Source organism: Durio zibethinus, chromosome 3, assembly GCF_047325235.1.
Source record: "Durio zibethinus cultivar Kanyao isolate XHJ-2024 chromosome 3, ASM4732523v1, whole genome shotgun sequence".
NCBI lineage: Eukaryota > Viridiplantae > Streptophyta > Magnoliopsida > Malvales > Malvaceae > Durio > Durio zibethinus.
This window is the reverse complement of record NC_143164.1, coordinates 37242005-37259549: the sequence shown is the minus strand read 5'-3', so window position 1 is coordinate 37259549 and position 17545 is coordinate 37242005. Positions and strand designations below refer to the sequence as shown.

Below are 17545 nucleotides of genomic sequence, written 5' to 3'. Positions count from 1 at the left end.
TTTATAATAATTTTTTATATATTAATAAAAATATAAAAAATGTATATATATAGATTAGAATTTATTAAAACAAAATTATTGTTAGTTAAAAGGCCATAAGACTTGACATTTTGGTAAACAGTAAGTGCTATGTTACTTGAACAAGTATATTAATGTCTGCAAGACAACCCATATTCATGAAGCATGTATTTACAATACAAGTTCACACCGAACGTCTTTTACCGAGGATTAAGTATCCATCATAATGATACTATTGTAGAATATATAATGCTGGTTGTGTTTAAGCTGCTTCGGCAAACCCAACTGTCATGTTCTTGTAGTTGAATAACGTGTGGTATCGACCCATGAAAACATCTCCCAAAATCCTGTATCAAGCAAGCAGAATCGCATGAAATCTGAGCTCCATAAAACCTATTCTATGGTACTCTTTCCACGATACCGGTTAAGAGACCAATAATCAATAGGTTTGTCCGTTCAGATGGTTCATAACGAATGATGATAGGAAAAAAAAAAATACCAAAGAGGTCCGCGAGGTGGAGGCACATCCAAAGCAGTAAATCCACTAACGCATTGAGCAACAGCTCCCTCTCCCACTTTAAGAACATACTGATGCACATGACCACCAAGCATAAAGATGAAGAAAGGGAGGATAAAAGGGAAAAAGAGAAAGCAGACAATAGCTTACAATATGGTAGGAAGGAAGGGGAAAAGGTAAGGAAAGAGAAAAAAAAAAACCATACCTCCTCAGGTGCAAGCTCAAATACTTTACCGCCAATAGTAAATGAAACACTAGGCATGGAAGAAAGAGTTCTACAGTCAACTGTCGATTCTCCATTTGGACTGGGCAGTCTTTCACAAAGCTGCAGTTAGAACAGAAGAAATATAAGCGATCTTTAAGGTTACCGTCCAAGATGTGCATAAGAATAATAACTCACGTCATTCACATAATCCAAGATCTGCTCTTCTGTCTCGTTTCGCCAGAGCTTATTTTCCATCCAGACAACAGCCATCTCACAAGCAGTACACATAGCATCATGGACACCATCAGATGATTTGCCCATGCTCTCATCTGCTACACTCTCAATTCGAGCACTGTGAGATATTAATTGATTATATTTTAGATGTCAGATGATTATCTTTTGTAGTTCTAGCACATTTTAACAGTAGTAGCAATAAGAAGTCAGGTTAAATCTGACCTGATGCCTTGAGTCCCATCAAAAGTACAGAAACCAATTTGAGAGCAGATCTTTTGTGGTTGTGTCTATAAAACACAGAAAATCAAAGAAGCTATCAGTTTTTCTGCAAGGAGTTTCAAGGTAAAGAACCAGCAAAGAATAAAATTGATCTATAGAATATATCTTGTGTCTGAGCAGTTTAAATAACTCAAACCTCAAAAGTTTTGCATTCATTGCAAAGGGTAGACAGTAGGGGAAAAAGTTTCATTTCTCTTCAAGAGAAAAGTAAGGTGTGGCACAAAATTGCTATAGCTAAAGAAAGGAGTAACAGCTACCTCAGAAGCCAGCATTTCCAGAATGGTTTTTCCATATTGTGAAACCATTGCCTTGCATTCTTGGCTAACAACACCAGAAGCCCCAATAGCATGATTAATTTGAGTAACGATAGTCTGAAAATGTGGCAGTTATAAGATAATATCAATTAAAATCTGCTATTTTATAACACAAGAAAATAGCAAAATTATAGTGAGGCAAAGCTATTCCAAGCCACAGAAGATGAATTTCCTACAGATAAGGGGTTTACATGGCAAGACACGTAAAAATAATGAGATTTGTATCAGTTTCTAGCAAAATACCTGAAGCATCACAAAAGCTTAGAAAACATCCAATGCATCTAAATTCAAAAGAAAGGAAGGACAAAGGCAAAGCAGGAAGTTCAAAGCCTGCATGTTACTTTTGTTAAGACAGGCCGATTCTGAATAAAAAAGAAGATTCTTTCTTTTTTTTTGGGGGGGGGGGGTGAAGGAGGAAAATGGTTGTCTATTTCTAGAACAAGTACCTAACTGTGCCAAATTTACTAAACATAAAAAACCATTGGCAACTCTACATCATACTGGTACGGGAAACTGTAACCCACACATTGCTCAGGCAAAGCATTTTGGCTACTTCAGAAATGAAACATACAGGGTTGGCAAAAGATCAAGCAAGGCATATTCATATATGAGCTGTTTATTTTTCAAGAGTGCACTGCAGTCAAGTTATATCTAATTCATACTCTCAAATTACTCTAAAATTTCTCCTCCATTACAAGAAAAAGATTATAAAGATAGAAAAATAATTTTTCTTTACCGTAGGGCCTGCTAGCAAAGAGGTTCCAGAATCAGCAATTGCTGCGCAACCACTGGAACAGAATCCTGAAAAAGGGTATTCTCATGTCTCAACTCTCAAATACCATAGGCAACAGTGTAGGCTAAACCCACTGAGATTAATGAATTTGTCCACATAAGAAAGATTTAGTTTTAAACAAGATATCTGTGGTTACCGGTTGTTTCATCTCCAATCAGAACATCACCCATATCAAACTGCAAGTAGGCAAAAGAGACAAGCAAATCAGAGAAGAAGTGAAGTTATCTCAACAATTCTAGAAATCAGTGGTGTAAGCAATTGCATCTCCAACCTGCCAATAGCCTTTCTGAGTCACTGGAACATGTGTGTGCTCCCCTTTATAATGATTAGAATCAACCCCGCCAAATACAATTTCTCCTCCTTCTTCACCTTCAATATTGCGGTTCAACCAAAATGAAAAAACTGGTTCCGTAACAAGGCCTTGGTCAACCATATTGTACCTACAAGTATTGCATGTATATTAATTAAGAAAAAATTAAAGGAATAAAAAAAACAATTTCAACCATAGACAAGCTGTTATTAGCAACTGTGAGCAATTTGAAGCAGTTATCCTGTGAATTTCACATTGCTATGAAGTAATTCCTAGTATGTTGATGGCATAGACACAAAAGATTTACCAGACAGGCACAGCACCCCCAACTGAGATTTCTTGAAATCCAAGGCCAAATATGCCATCAAACTTGGCAGCCAAGAATGCGATGCCAGGCTCTCTGGTTGCCTCAATAAAATCCTGGCAAGAGAGGAATTAATAAAGTGAATTTTAAAAAAGTACTGAACTAAAGACTCCAAAGTGAAATAGCACTAGCACTACCTGATTCTTAACAACAAGATCACCAACTTTAATAGCATCCTCGCTAAAGAATCCAGAAATTGCTCCTGTTCCATAATGGATCTCAGCAGATGTCCCTGCATAAAAAATGAAACCACAACTATTTTAAGAGTAAAGATGTGTTAGATGGTTCAGGGATTGGCGATTCAGAAACTCTTTTCTGATTTTTCTTGAAGTTCATTTCACATAAAAGATGCCCTAAATAATGATTTGAGAATTGATTGAAAATTATTTTCAAGCTTTTAGATTTGGAACTCCGCTTGTTGGGTTCTTGTAGCTGTAAGTCAATTTTATTCATACAGAATGTGCACCATTCATGAGAAAAAGGTCATGTCCAAAATTGTCTTCAATGTGCTTATGAATTAAAATTACATACAATATACAAGGTTACAGGTGAACAGAAATTACTCATGAGTTGCTCAAAACCCACTTGAACTCTTTTAATATCATTTCAAGACCCACTTCCATTTGAACTTTTCTAATATCATTTTACAAGGTAAATGAGTTTGAATCAAATTTACAACTATTTAATTAAGCTTAAATACAAAGCTGATTGAAATTCTGCAAACAAATCTGACATTAGATAAATTAGCAAATATTATAACAAGCTTTAACTGGTTAATCATAACAAGTCTTACATTTACTCATAATATTTTCTAATTCTAATAGAACCTTCTAAATCAGGACATGTAGAAATTTATTGTGAGATTTTAGGTTTTTAATTATGATTAACAAGTTCAAGTTTAAACTCATATACAAGCTTGGAAATGTGCCATTAAACCAGTTAAAAAAGTGAGATCAAACTTCAAAGTTCAGAAACGATATTCACCTCAACCAATTTAAATAAATTACTCAGGCAAGACTTCAGATTTTCTTAAATAACCAAACTCAGTCTCAAATGTTTGAGCTCAATAAGTGTTCCAAGTTCCAACTCTATAAAAATTGAAATGAATGAGTTCGAGCAGGGAATGCTCAAATAATATCATTTGCAGTTCTAACAGTATATAGAATGTACCATTCTTTTGGTAGGTACTAGACTGACTGGACTTGTACTTGGAGTGAAAATAACAAGCAACCTGCATTCAAATGCAAACCATATACGTATTCTTATTCTCAACTGCTCACCATAAAATTTCCTAAGTAAAGATAGTAAGAAAGGATCATTCCCTCAAATATATATATATATATATAAAAGAGTGAGGTTAGGAACATACAGAGAAATAACACTTTGAAGAGGGCACCCAAAGATTGGAACTTCCTGTATCAAATATGACAGTGAAAGTCTGTGAAGGTGTGCCAACACCAATCTCTCCAAAATACTGGGCATCCATGTAGTTCTTTAGTGCAACGATTTCAGAGTCATCAGATGCCCCAAGATTTCCTGGAAGATAATACTTCCTAGATAGTTTCCCTTCCTTAAAGTCAACTTGTCCAGCAACCCTGTTGATTTGATCCAGTTTCTTCTTTTTCAATCCAATTCTAACTAATCCGTCATTTGGCACAGAAAACACTGCAGGAGACAGAAGGAGCAAAAGAAGAAGTATAACCCGAACGGCTTCGAATTTGCTACCCATTTTCACTGCTGCAAACCACAAAATCTAATCATTTCCAACTTAGAGATAACTCACAAAACTCAGCTACTGCTATAATACATGATAAACCATATTCTCAGCTGTCAAGAAAATTTTTATTAGGTGAGAATACAAGGATTTGTCCTTAATCTCTTACACTAAATGTTCCAATTCAGAGTGCTGAGTGCTAATGCTACAAGATGGAAATGTGCTTAATGAAGCTTTCAATCTCCAAAATTATTCATGTAACCTTCACCTATCAAACATCAGAACAATTTAGGTTGAGTGGCTCATTCATAGCTCCACTTGATTGTTACTTTTGCTACTAATATTAATATTTTAAAAAATTAAAAATTAAAATTTTAAGGTCTTTGTATGAGAAAATACATGATTTTACTTTCATATTGTATTCATATGCACTATTAAATCCTAAAAATTCACACATTTATCATCAAAAATCATTTTTCTTTTTGCTTTTGATTTTAAAATTTCAGAAATTTTTAGAAAATTAAAAAAAAGTAACAAAATCAACAACTAAGCCAAACACTAATCAAAATTCGTCTTCTTTCCCAAACTTTCCAGACAATCAAAGAGAAACACTACAAATTCCAATAATAATATCTGAAAAAATTAGTAAAAATTTTAATTATCATAAGATTTTCCAACAGACAATCTAAGATATACTAAAAAAAACTTATAAGAGTTAAAAAAAAGAAAAAATATTCGTACCAGGAAATCGATGCTAAGAAGAAAGACAAAAAAGAAGACAAGGACCGAGGAATGAAGTTGAAAAGAAGACAGAGCCAAGAACAGAATCTTTGTTTTGACGCGTATCAAAGAGTAAGTGTAATTCTGCGTCTCAACCGTTGATCTAATTTAGAGTTTTTCGAATCGAACGGTTCAAATGTTTCCCATTTTAAGTAGACCCCACTTATGGTGACGTGGCTATTTGTTATTGGATGCATGGGTAGCCGAGTTCGCACCTGTTGCTGGTTGTTGCTCAACTACTGGTCTACTTAAAGAGACTTAATCGAACTTTGGATTTCAGCCGTAGATCTACTTTTCAACGGTGATTTGATGTGATTTTGTGATAAATCAGAATCAGTCTGCCAGTGGCCTCACCTAACCCAACATTTAGCTGGGTTTGGACACGTCATCTATTTGGATTGGGCTCGACTCAAGGCAGTCCAAAAAATAGTTTACTATAATATTTAATTATTTTATTATTCTATGATATAAAAAATATATTATGGTAAATAAATTGTACACCTCTTTGTAGAATAAATAAAATTTTTAGTACTCCCTCTCTCTCAATTTTTTTTTCCATCTTTCCTTTTTGAAATATTTCAAAATTATGTCCTTTTTTTAAAATATTTAAAATTCTTACTTTTTTATATTTTAAAATCATTTTTTTATAATTTTTTAATTTTTTAACATTAAAAATCATGAAACTTTAATTTTATAAAAAATCAAATTTAATTTTAATATTAAATAAATTAAAGTCAAAATTTTTTTTATTAAACTCCGTAAAAATTAATATCACATAAACAATTTGAGATGAAAAGAATGTAAAAATAAATTTCAAGTTTTATAAAAATATTATCGTGCTTTTGGTTTTATAGAGGACACAAATTATATTTCTTTATTGCGTTAGAGACATTATTTAATACAGTGTTAATGAAGTTTTTTAATTTCATAATCGTGATTAAAAAGAGACGCATGTCCTTTTTTTTTAATTATTTTTTTAAATATACACTAAATAATATATGTCACCCTATAAACTCCACTTGTAGAGTTTAAGAAAACTTCTTAATTAATTTATTTGATAATTTCTTTTTACGTTCTCTCTCTTTTATCTTATAAAAAATTTCGTAATAAAATTTAAAATGGTATTAATTTTTACTTTTTAAATATCCTGATTATAATGATAGTTATTCCAAAAGTTTAAAAACTGTAAAAAAAAAAAATGTTAAATTTTGAATTTGCATTGACATACAAATTGAAACAAATTATTCAGCTAAGTAAAGAACACTAAAATCTTATGTCTACTCCTACCCCACCCTGAAAAAGTAAAATGGCAAGACATATGTATAATTGTAATTTCCTCCTGAACAAAATGAAAAAAAAAAAGGTGCATGCCCTTCTTCCTTCAAAAAAATAAAGAATAGAAGGTGACCTTAATTGCTTCTAATTTGCGGCAAAACAGGAGTTGTTGATTTTATTGTTGCCATTGCTGTTGCTGTTGCTAGTAGTAGCGACATTGCCACTGCTGTTGGTGGCAGATGTGAGGTTGTTACCATTATTATTAGGGACGTTGTTGGGGTGAGAATTCCCAATAATAGAGGTGATAGCTGCTGCTAGAGCTGCTGTGAAGTTAGGATCAGCAGCAATGGCAGCAGTGGCTGCGTTCACAGTGGCTGCGTTTACAGTGTCAGCAAGTGATTTTTGCTGGCCATGTTGCAGTTGGTGACCCGATTGAGGTTGCTCCATGTCTTGAGACATTTGTAGACCGGAGAATTTGGATTGGTTGTAAAGTGCCTGACCAAATATTTGAGGCAGCAATGCATCTGGGGAATTGGCAAGATTTTGTGGTGGGTTTGGAAATGGGACCTGGAATTGGCCTGGTGGCTTTGCGAACTGTAAAGGGTTTGGGGTCTGTGTCAGGTCCAAGGTAACAGTGGGGAATGGGGCTGAAGCCGATATAGTAGCCATGCTAGAGGAGCATGGCAGGATAGTTCTTGTGAGAAAATTCGAGTTCAATAGTCCATCAGCACTGGACATAGAACCTGATAATAGCATTCGTGCTGCCGATGATGTGGTTGATGCCATTGCCATTGCAGCTGGAGGCAAAGGGTGGTTATGATTGCCTTCATATGTGGTAATGAGGATTGTTCGATCTTCTGCACATCTTTGTACCTGTAAAAAAAGTCTTACTTCAACTTTTTTTATCGATTATCAAACAAATTTCTCGAATAATATATACAATACAACTCCTGACTGATCTCTAATGTGGTAGTATTAATTAAATTTCAACACATCATCCTGAAAATGATGCTAGAATCAGTTAGAAAGTTAAAAGAAGAAAGCTTGAAGGAAAAACCATTGGAAAGTACCTGTTTTCTGACTGCGCAACCAGCTGCCATGGTACATCGGTAATATGCTCGAGGACATGGATTTCCTTTGGCCATTTTCTGTCCATACTTTCTCCATTGACATCCATCTGTGATCTTTAAAAAAATAAAATAAAATCCAATAATTTAACTCAGAACATGACATGAAAACTAAACCATGAATTAAAAAGCTACATGATTTGATTCAATTCAATTCTTCAATCGAGTCTCATACCATAGGCGCCTCTGATCTAGCTCTAACAGAAACTCGTGCCTTCCTCATGGTAGCTTCAGTTTGATCAACATTTTTTGAAGAATTAAGTCTTGGAACCTTATTAGCACCCCAACCTTGGGATCCTTGATCCAGACTATCCTCTCTTGCAGTTCCCTTACCTTCTTCACCATTCCCTCGCTTTCTCAATCCAAATTCTTTGGAAGCTACCTCCGTGTTATTATTAGGCGATCCAGACGGGTCCTGACTCCTCTCTTCCGACGAAGACAGCGAAGGTTCGTCAGTATCAGCTGCAGCAGCAGCTGCAAGACCAAGATCCATGAACTGTCTTGGCACTATTAGTCCTCCATTTGGTTTCTTTTGTTCTACTTTTTCCTCCATCGTCTGATCTTGTTCTTCAGCTTTTTCAGTTTTCCCATCATGCTGTTGCTGCATCAGGGTGAGCAGACGCATCTGTACCGTGTTGTAGCTGCTAGTTACCTGGCTCAACATCTCCTTTAACCGTTGATTCTCAGCGTTCATTCGTCTCAGCTCAGCTTGTAAAACAGATAGCTGAACAAAAAATCGCACAGTAATCTTATAACTTGATTTTAAACACTACCAAAGTCACATAAATTTTTCAATTTTTAATAAAATGGTCACCTCATTTTCAGCTTTTTTATCTTCCATGTTGGAAGATATGCCATCATCCACTATGGATTGATTGCTACTGGTATTGGTAGTTAACAGATTTAGACCAGTCTGAAAATCAGCAAGAAAAATAATTCATCAATTCTAACCCATCAATACACAACTGTACAAGTATACTGCAAAAAGAAATAAAGAGCGGATGAGGGTGACTCACGTTAACGTTAATCATCTCAAGGACAGTTCGGTCGGTGGAGTCTTTGATGTCGGTATCGGAGGTGTGAATAGGATTGGCATCACCATCATCAATCCTGTCATGATCATCAACAAGTTTATTATCCTTTTCGGCAAAAAAATCCATCTCACCGACGACCGAGCGCTTATCATCAGAGGGAAAAGAAGGGTGTTGATCACGGGAACAGTTGAGGTAAACAGGGAACTGAATGGTGGGTGGTGGAGAAGTCTTCGCTGATGTAACATCATCCATGGGAGTGGTAGCAGGGAACACGATTTTGCTGCGGTACTTGGGATTCTTAACAACGTTGTTGTCTGTCTTGTCTTCAGGGAAAGAATTGAGGACGGTTGGGTGGTGAAGAAACAAGGAAAAGGGAGGATCTAAATCAATGGAGAGTCCACTGGCTTTGGCCATAAATCAAGAGAGATGAGGATGGGAACGGTGCAATGGACTCGGCAACAAAAAGGGCGTTTGAGACTTTAGAAGAAGACCAAACAGTAGTAAATTACCAGTGTGTTACTTGCGTTCAATATCACAGTTCACGTGCAAATCTGATCTATATTTAGCGAGGAAACTACCCCTCGTAGCTGAATCTGATGACTAACGCTCTTCAGTGACGGCAAATGGGACATGTGGCAATTAAGTGGAGCCCACGTGACTAAGACTGGGCCCACATTGAGGAAATTCACCGCTTCGATTGGTCCATCCGGCGTGATTGAAAAAGGTCATCTGAGTCAACGGCGTTTGATGTGCAAGGGGCCCACTTTTCTCGAATTTTTTATTTTACTTCATTGCTATTCCACGTAGGGTTTGTTCGTTCTGCGGACCGAAGCTAACGGTTTGACTGCGTCGTCTTTTCTTGGAATGGACCGAATCCCATGCATCCTTCCCACTTGCTTGTCTAAGTCTGATATTAATGGACCCACTTGAGACTAAACTTTTTATTTTCATCACTTTTCTTTTTCAAAAAATTTACTTGACAACTGTTTTAAAGTTTTCTCTTTCTTATTTCTCCTTTTTTTTTTTTTCAAAAAAATTAAATCTAATAAAATAAATAAGTTATTTCAAAAAATAATTTCTCTAAAATTCTATCTTTTGTAAAAAAAATTACTACAGTTAAAATTTAAATTTCAAATCTACTAAATATTATATTTTAAATATAATTATATGAATCAACTTAATTAAATTTTGAATTTAATTAATTTGTTTTAAAATCCACATTTCATTTTACAACTTAATTTCCTTTCATTTGAGCCTTAATTTATCTATTCAATCTTTTTTATATCTCCAAGTGTGATATATATTTAAATATGTCGAGAAGGAAGATCAAAATTTGATACCTCCATAATATGGATAAGATAATATTTATATATTTAAATATATTGGGAAGGAAGATTAAAATTTAATACGTCCAAGTGTGGTATGGACAAGATAATATTATATACATATATATATATATATGCATATATATAAGCTTCTATTTGACCTATAGTTTTAGTAATGAGAAGATGAAAAAGGAACAGTGATAACAGTACAAGATTAATAATCATAATTAATTTTTTCATAATCATAAATTACATGCCTCAAATAATGGTTATAATGACATTCATATCCATCTCATCTTTGGGTTTTTTACTTTGAAATTAAAATTTTAGCAATACATTAAATTGGTTAACCTTATAAGAAATGGAATAAAGAAAAATTAAAATGTTGAAGATTGGTAGTTTAATGAGATTTAATTATTTTTATTATATATAATTTTGAACCACACAAATACTCAATGAGCACAAGATAATTGTCTCACCCATAAATTCGATCCTATTTATTTCTTGATTTAAACTCAAAGATTTTTAAAATGAAAATTTCATGTTTTAACGACTTAAATGTTAATTGAAAACACAAATCTTATACCCTGTTTGATTTTTAAAAATATTTTTTTTATTTTTATTTCTTCAAAAATATTTTTTAGTTTTTATTTTTGTTCTAAAAATTATATTTGATAAATAAAATAACAATTATTTTTTCTAAAAATGAAAAATAAAAAATAAATAAAATATTTAATGATTTACTATTAATGACATCTAATTATAAATATAATATATATTTATTAATCAATGATAATAAAAGTATTTAAATATAGTAATTTGCAAAATACAAAAAAAAGTAATGCATATAATTGTTTCCATAATTGAAAATATTTATATTTTTAATATTTCAATCCATTTTTATTTTTATTTTGTAAAAATTATTTTCATTTTCAATTATTAAGCATATTTTTATTCATATTTTTTTATTTTTTAAATTAAAATTAAAAAATTATATTTTCTAAAACTAAAAACTATCTTAATTTTAAAAAAATTCATATTCACAAAATAGTTGGGATGATAATCTAGAAGAAATAAATGTTGACCTGTTGCACTATGGATCCATTTGTTATTGGATTGGTTGCATACAATCTTTTTAATAAGGTTAGGTATTATTAAGTTTTATTTAAATTAAATTTTTTGATGATTTTAAAAATATATTATTTTATATATCAATTTGATACATTTATAATTTTATTTTAAAAATATTTCCCACAAAATTTGAACAGAAAAAAAAAAAGACGATTCCTCTTCTTGAACTAATCCCTAAAAATCTTGTTTTCCAATAAAAAATCAAGAATTTCATTCATAAAATCAATAAATAAGGGAGCCTAAAATTTTAAAATTTATTATATGTGAATTTGATTATTTAATTAATTTTTAATTTATTAATTAATTATTTAATAATATTTATACTGATGTAATATTTAATTATTTTTTTATTATACTTATAATTTTTTAAAAAATTTACATAAAAAAATAAAGTCAAGATTCTATTATTCAAATATAAAACAACTTAATTTGATATTTCTTTTCTTTGGACATGAATCACGTGAGTTACAATTGGTAAAAAGTCGTGACTTTCTTTATTTCATTGAACAAAATTTTAAGACGGAAGTGCAAGCATTTATCATCGAATTAAATATTAATAACTTTCTTTTTCATATTTTTATTTTTATCAAACACTGCATTTTTTCTAAAGTCACTTTTAACAAAGTGGTCATTACGTTATAATTATATTTTATAAGATTCAATCCAAAATTTCTCAATATAAATAGTTAATATCACATTTTTTCCATTTATATATGTATTAATTTTGGAAACCTCTATAACGTTAAAGTAGGATTTAAAATTTTGGTCCGGATAAATACGGTGATTTATATATTTATATTATATAAAATATTTAATTCATATATTTTTATCGTATTTTTTATAAAATTTATATGTTATAATTTATATTGATATGAAAATATTAAATAATTATTTTTTATTTTATTAAATATATATATATAATAATTATTAAAATTTTATATTATATTTATGTTATATTATTATATCATATTTTAAATTAATAAATCTATAAAAAAATTTGATTTTGACCTTAAAAATATGATTTAAGCAGTGCTAAACTTAGTCTAAAAGGCAAATAATCATGTTTCTAATTAGACACGTGAAAAAGATGACCGATTAAAGTGTTGATTAAGAAAAAATTAGAATATTTTATGACAAAATAATGCAAAATCAACCTGAAAAGAAAAAAAAAAAAAAGGAAAATAACAATATAATTGTGGAAGTTGAAGCCACCGAATTTTAACACTAATATATTAATTTTTAAGGTCAAAAATAAAATTTGAGTCTATAATAAAATAAATAATGAATTATTGTTGGGGAAACCGCCTGAAAAGCAAAGATTCTTTTCCCACATGTACGGTTTCTCATGTTGTAAACGAGGCAACGACGTGTAAGCTTTTATGTTGAAAGTTTGGCATTGTTTTCAACATTTTTCTCATATTTTAGTTTAAGATTTTGTTATAAAATAATATTTTTAGAAATGATGAATAAAACTATTAATTATTGTATTTAATATAAAAGTATTATCACAAAAATTTATTAATTAGTCTTAAAAAATATGTAAAAAATATTTTTTAGCAAAAACCCTTCATTTAATCTATTAATTTATTAAAAACTAAATAGAAAGAGTCATTAATAATAATAATAATAATAGTAATAATAATAATAATAAATCATTTTGATCAATTTAAGGGACTTCGAAGTTTTTCATTAGGAGTTTAATTGAGTTAAATTAAATTAATATAATTAAAACTTTAAATTTGATTTTGATTTAAAATTTAATTTAAGTTTAATCAAATTTTAATATTTAAATTTATATTTAATTTGAAATAAAAATAAAATAATTCAAACTTATTTAATTAAATTTATTTAATAAAAAATAAATTTAATTATTGTATTTGATTTTAAGTTTGATTAAAAATTTAAATTTGAATTCAAATTCAATTTGATATATATAATTAAAATTTAAAATATTAATTAAATTCATGAATTATTTAAATATAATATTAAAATATTAAAATTTAATTTATTTAATAAAATTAAATAATTTATAGGACCAACTCATCAATTAATGGCCTGGCCACCCCACTTTGGAGTGGGGCCGAGCCACCCCACTTGGCCGAGCCCCGCTGTTTCCGTCCCCATCCTTCACTGTCAAGCTAAATGCAAGCTTGTTCCTCATTTTTCTATTAAATGTCTTGTCTTTCAAAATTGATGGTTGTGTCTTTCCCAACCACATGCCTGCGTCCACCAATAGTCGCATACTTAAACTACACATGCATGGATTCTCACGCAACTGTGACACTTTAATCATATTCACGTCTATTCCATATTAATTTTTTATATACCGATAATTCATATTGATTGAACAAATTAATAGAAAATTGAAACTTAAATCTTACTCATAGGAAAATTGTTCATAAATATTCTAAACTATTACATCAAATGTTTATCTTTCATAAATTTTATTTGTCGTATATCAAAATTCAATTAGTTAATATATAAAATTTATATATATTATATCAAGATGGATAAATTTATTTAAAATATGATCTCGATTTATTATAAAAAATTTAAAAATTTATTTTAAAAAATAAAATTAATTTTATAAAATCTAATTTATTCAAAATCCAACGAATTTGAATTAGATTACTAACCCTATATTTTTTAGTTCAAATGAAATGCCGCAATCAATTCAAGATATAAATGATAATTATAATTTTTTTTCAACATAGGTTTTCACTTTTCATTATTCAAAGCATACTACCATCAATGAAAAATAAGAAGCGAAGAACGCAACCTCCTCGACAACTTAGGCTCTATTAAGGATTTAATTATAACGCGTATTATTTAATGTGATATGAACGTTCCCAAATAAAACCTTAATTTATTAAATCAACTGGAGTTACGTGTTGGTCCAAAACATGTTACCACAAGCTTGCCTAACTTTATAGGTCATCACATTTGATCCGCAGAAGAAGGATCACAGTTGGAGAAGTCAAGTGTGAAATCATTTTGTCCATGCAGCAAATTCATTGATGAACCCCCATGTTAAATATGAGTTCACATTCAATGATTCAACAACCAACCTTTTTCTTATAAAAACATGTGACCAATTGACTTTGTCATGACCAACTACGTCTAATATTCTAAAATGTTATTGGTTTGTTAGAAAAGATATCAATAAATAAGATATGAAATGAATAAAATATTTTTTAATTTTATTTTTAAATTTTTATGTTATATTTATTTTTGTAAAATCATCATTTTCTTTATCTTTAAATTTTTAATATTTATCTATATCTTCATTTGAATAAAAAATTAAAAATTTACATTAAATAAAAAATATAAACTCGGACTCTTTAAATTAAATTTTCATATGATTTAGTTATTTACTTGTTTCTTAAAATCGTTCAATTAAGAGTTTAATTTGCCACGTTATCAATTTGCAACTAACACTTCTCTCATTTTGCTAAATTGAAGTAAAATTATAAATTGGCTATAAATATATAAATTAATATATAAAGATAATAAAAATAACAAAGCTTCGTACACGTATCTACAAGTTAAATCATTTTTGCCATATCCTATCCATGAATGTCAATTTTTTATTTAAAAATATATTTATAAAAGTAATATAATTATTAAATATCAAATTTAAAATCAATTTATAATAAATAAAAATACTTGATGTGAAACTCGAGATTTAATTAATTTAGAATAACATCATCCAACACTCTTTGATTTTGAGATATAGATTCAATACTAAAAATCCAAATAAAAAAAATTATTACGTGATAAACTCATGAAGAATAATAAAAATTTAACAAATTTATTGATAATACATTAATATTTAATCTAAAATTAATTAATAATAAATAAAAAAATAATGTTTGAATGTAAAATCACGAAAAAACAAAGATTTAACCAATGTTAAAGAATATCACGCAACGATAACTATGTAAATGACAAAGAAACAGATATTAATTAATGTTAAAATAAATTTATATACGAAAAATTTAAAGATAAATAAATTATTTAATTTATTAAATTAAGATAAGATATATTATATTTGATAATTTAAATTAATGATCGAAGGTTATATATTTAAAATAATTTCAACGAAAAATCGACTGAATTTGAAGAAAAAAGAGTATCATCAAGGTGAACAATCCTTGAGCCACCCACTTACGGTGAAAACGTCAAAAACATAGAAAAAGATAAATCGTGCATTTGATTTTGATTTGAATCCGAAGGAGAAGTTGGACCAAACTACAAGTAAAGTTGGCATGCGGTCCAAGGAATTAGTTAAACAGTCCAATCCCCAAATTTCTCCAATTTGACCAAGTTGCTGGAGCCTGCATGTTCTAAAGTTTCTGCCCACTTTCAACAGCTGTTTTAAAAGCAGAAAGTTTGGAACAAAGACGCAAAAACATTCGGCTGCAACGTATATTTGAGCTGCGCATGATTCAGAACGATGGTTTTTCAAACGAGTTGTCCAAAAGAGTTACCAAACATTACACGTCGATGCCATCTTAGATTTCCAAATGTGGATTTCAAAACATCATTAATTTTTGCTCTCTTTTCTTTATCAACATGACAATCGAGAAAAACATGTTGCGGCCTCGATGCACCCTTTCATGGCCGATCTTTTGTTTGACCATGAATATATATTGGAAAATCACATTTTTAGTTTCAATTATAGTTGTGGTGAATATATTTGTTATCACATGATAATCACATCTTAAGATTCATTTAGATAAATGATAAAATTAATTTTGATGAAAATAAAAATAATAATAAAAGTTATTATAATAATGATTAAAAAAAATTATAAAAAAATTTATGCTGAATAAATCTCACTAAAATTAATATTTAAATTTAATTGATAATACAATAAATTTAACTGCACGACACTAAAAATGCAATGAAATCCAAACCCTCCACTTAATCTTTTTTTTTATTGTAATAATTTTCTATTTTTATGGAGATAATATTAAAATAAATTCTTGAAATTTTTTTAAAAAACAAATAGTCGATTTTTTATTGTAAAAAATAAAGATTATAAAATTTTATTTTATTAATTTTTTGGTATTAAAACGATCCTAACATAAAAATAAAAAAAATTATAAATAATGAAGATTTAAATTATAAATTTATTATTTACTAATTTGTTTATAAAAAAAAAAAAACTCGAATTCATTGTCAGAATGATTTCAACGATGCCTAAAAGCAAAGGAAAAAAAAATAGTGCGTATGAGCTCAAAAAGTGTCCAAATTCTCTGGATAAAACGACACAGGATAATGGAAATATTCTCAAGTTCACACTTCAGTCCAATTCCAACACGATTGAAAAAGTAGACTTTCTTATCCAAATCAAAATCACAATGGCTCATAAAATTTCTTGGTTTGTGAACTACAGGAAAGAATACAAATCCATGGACCAATCAAAGCTAGAATACAAAGCAGACAAGAACCGATAGAACAGTAGAAACTTGAGTGGGGGAAAAATGGCTCCCAATATTTTAGAAAGTTAATTGCATCTATTTAATTTTGGAGGTATTGAAAGATTTGACTTCCAGCATAAAAGATACATCATGCACTTGTGACATCAACACCTTCGTATTATCAGTTTTTGATAATTGATATGGATGATAATAGGTTGGATCAGAGTAAGATAAATTTTTTTCATTTCAAACTTAATCTGATTTTATGAATTTAATATTTGAATTTGATTTGATATGATATTAAAATATTATTTTTTAATATATGAATTCAATTGAAATCATATATGTTTAAATCTACAATCAATTTAATTTCATTTGAAATTAATAAAATATTAATTTTTAAATATAAATATAAAATTAAATAAATATAAAATATTTTTAAAAAATATAAATATAAAAATAAATAAATAATAATATATATATATTAAGTCGAATTGGGCTTGAACGAAACCCAATCCTAACTTTTTTTAAAGAAAATATTCGACCCAAAACTTAATTTTTCTTTTATAAAAAAATCTTATAGGGTTGGGTAAATACTCGACAGATACGGATTGGATTGCCAATCTTAGTTTTTGAGGCTGTTAATGCAGTGGAAAAATCTCCATCTTTTGCAACTTCAGCATTTTTATTACCATCGTC

The 17545-nt window shown here is 29.6% G+C and overlaps 2 protein-coding genes across 5 annotated transcripts; both read right to left on the bottom strand.

Moving 5' to 3' along the window:
- Window positions 1-48: 48 nt before the first annotated feature.
- On the bottom strand, window positions 49-5516 carry LOC111283372 (aspartic proteinase A1-like). 4 transcript variants are annotated; one of them, XM_022871870.2, is made up of 15 exons: window positions 5490-5516; window positions 4918-5016; window positions 4404-4771; window positions 4205-4265; window positions 3172-3266; window positions 2978-3090; window positions 2632-2800; window positions 2497-2536; window positions 2304-2368; window positions 1511-1624; window positions 1197-1261; window positions 936-1092; window positions 741-860; window positions 518-606; window positions 49-365 (listed from the first exon to the last, which is right to left on the bottom strand). In XM_022871870.2, exons 3-15 carry the CDS (start codon window positions 4761-4763, stop codon window positions 281-283), a joined length of 1533 nt encoding a protein of 510 aa, XP_022727605.1. In that variant the 5' UTR covers window positions 4764-4771; window positions 4918-5016; window positions 5490-5516; the 3' UTR covers window positions 49-280. The 4 variants fall into 4 exon arrangements, with proteins under 4 accessions (XP_022727605.1, XP_089614924.1, XP_022727604.1 ...); XM_089758798.1 differs by having other exon boundaries at window positions 4404-4768; XM_022871869.2 differs by lacking the exon at window positions 4918-5016.
- Window positions 5517-6727: 1211 nt separating this feature from the next.
- LOC111283922 (putative WRKY transcription factor 31) lies at window positions 6728-9531 on the bottom strand. The gene is made up of 5 exons (XM_022872606.2): window positions 8947-9531; window positions 8745-8843; window positions 8106-8654; window positions 7874-7987; window positions 6728-7676 (listed from the first exon to the last, which is right to left on the bottom strand). Exons 1-5 carry the CDS (start codon window positions 9376-9378, stop codon window positions 6948-6950), a joined length of 1923 nt encoding a protein of 640 aa, XP_022728341.1. The 5' UTR covers window positions 9379-9531; the 3' UTR covers window positions 6728-6947.
- Window positions 9532-17545: the final 8014 nt, after the last annotated feature.

Bases quoted from the DNA above. Each gene is read 5' to 3' on its own strand.
- LOC111283372 (XM_022871870.2), bottom strand. From the start codon at position 4,763: ATGGGTAGCAAATTCGAAGCCGTTCGGGTTATACTTCTTCTTTTGCTC. The intron at 1,625-2,303 runs GTAAAGAAAAAT...CCACATTTTCAG, and splicing joins CTTTGCTAGCAGGCCCTACG to ACTATCGTTACTCAAATTAA. The intron at 1,262-1,510 runs GTAGCTGTTACT...TGTGTTTTATAG, and splicing joins TGGAAATGCTGGCTTCTGAG to ACACAACCACAAAAGATCTG.
- LOC111283922 (XM_022872606.2), bottom strand. From the start codon at position 9,378: ATGGCCAAAGCCAGTGGACTCTCCATTGATTTAGATCCTCCCTTTTCC. The intron at 7,988-8,105 runs GTATGAGACTCG...ATTTTTTTAAAG, and splicing joins CTAGATCAGAGGCGCCTATG to ATCACAGATGGATGTCAATG. The intron at 7,677-7,873 runs GTACTTTCCAAT...CTTTTTTTACAG, and splicing joins GTTGCGCAGTCAGAAAACAG to GTACAAAGATGTGCAGAAGA.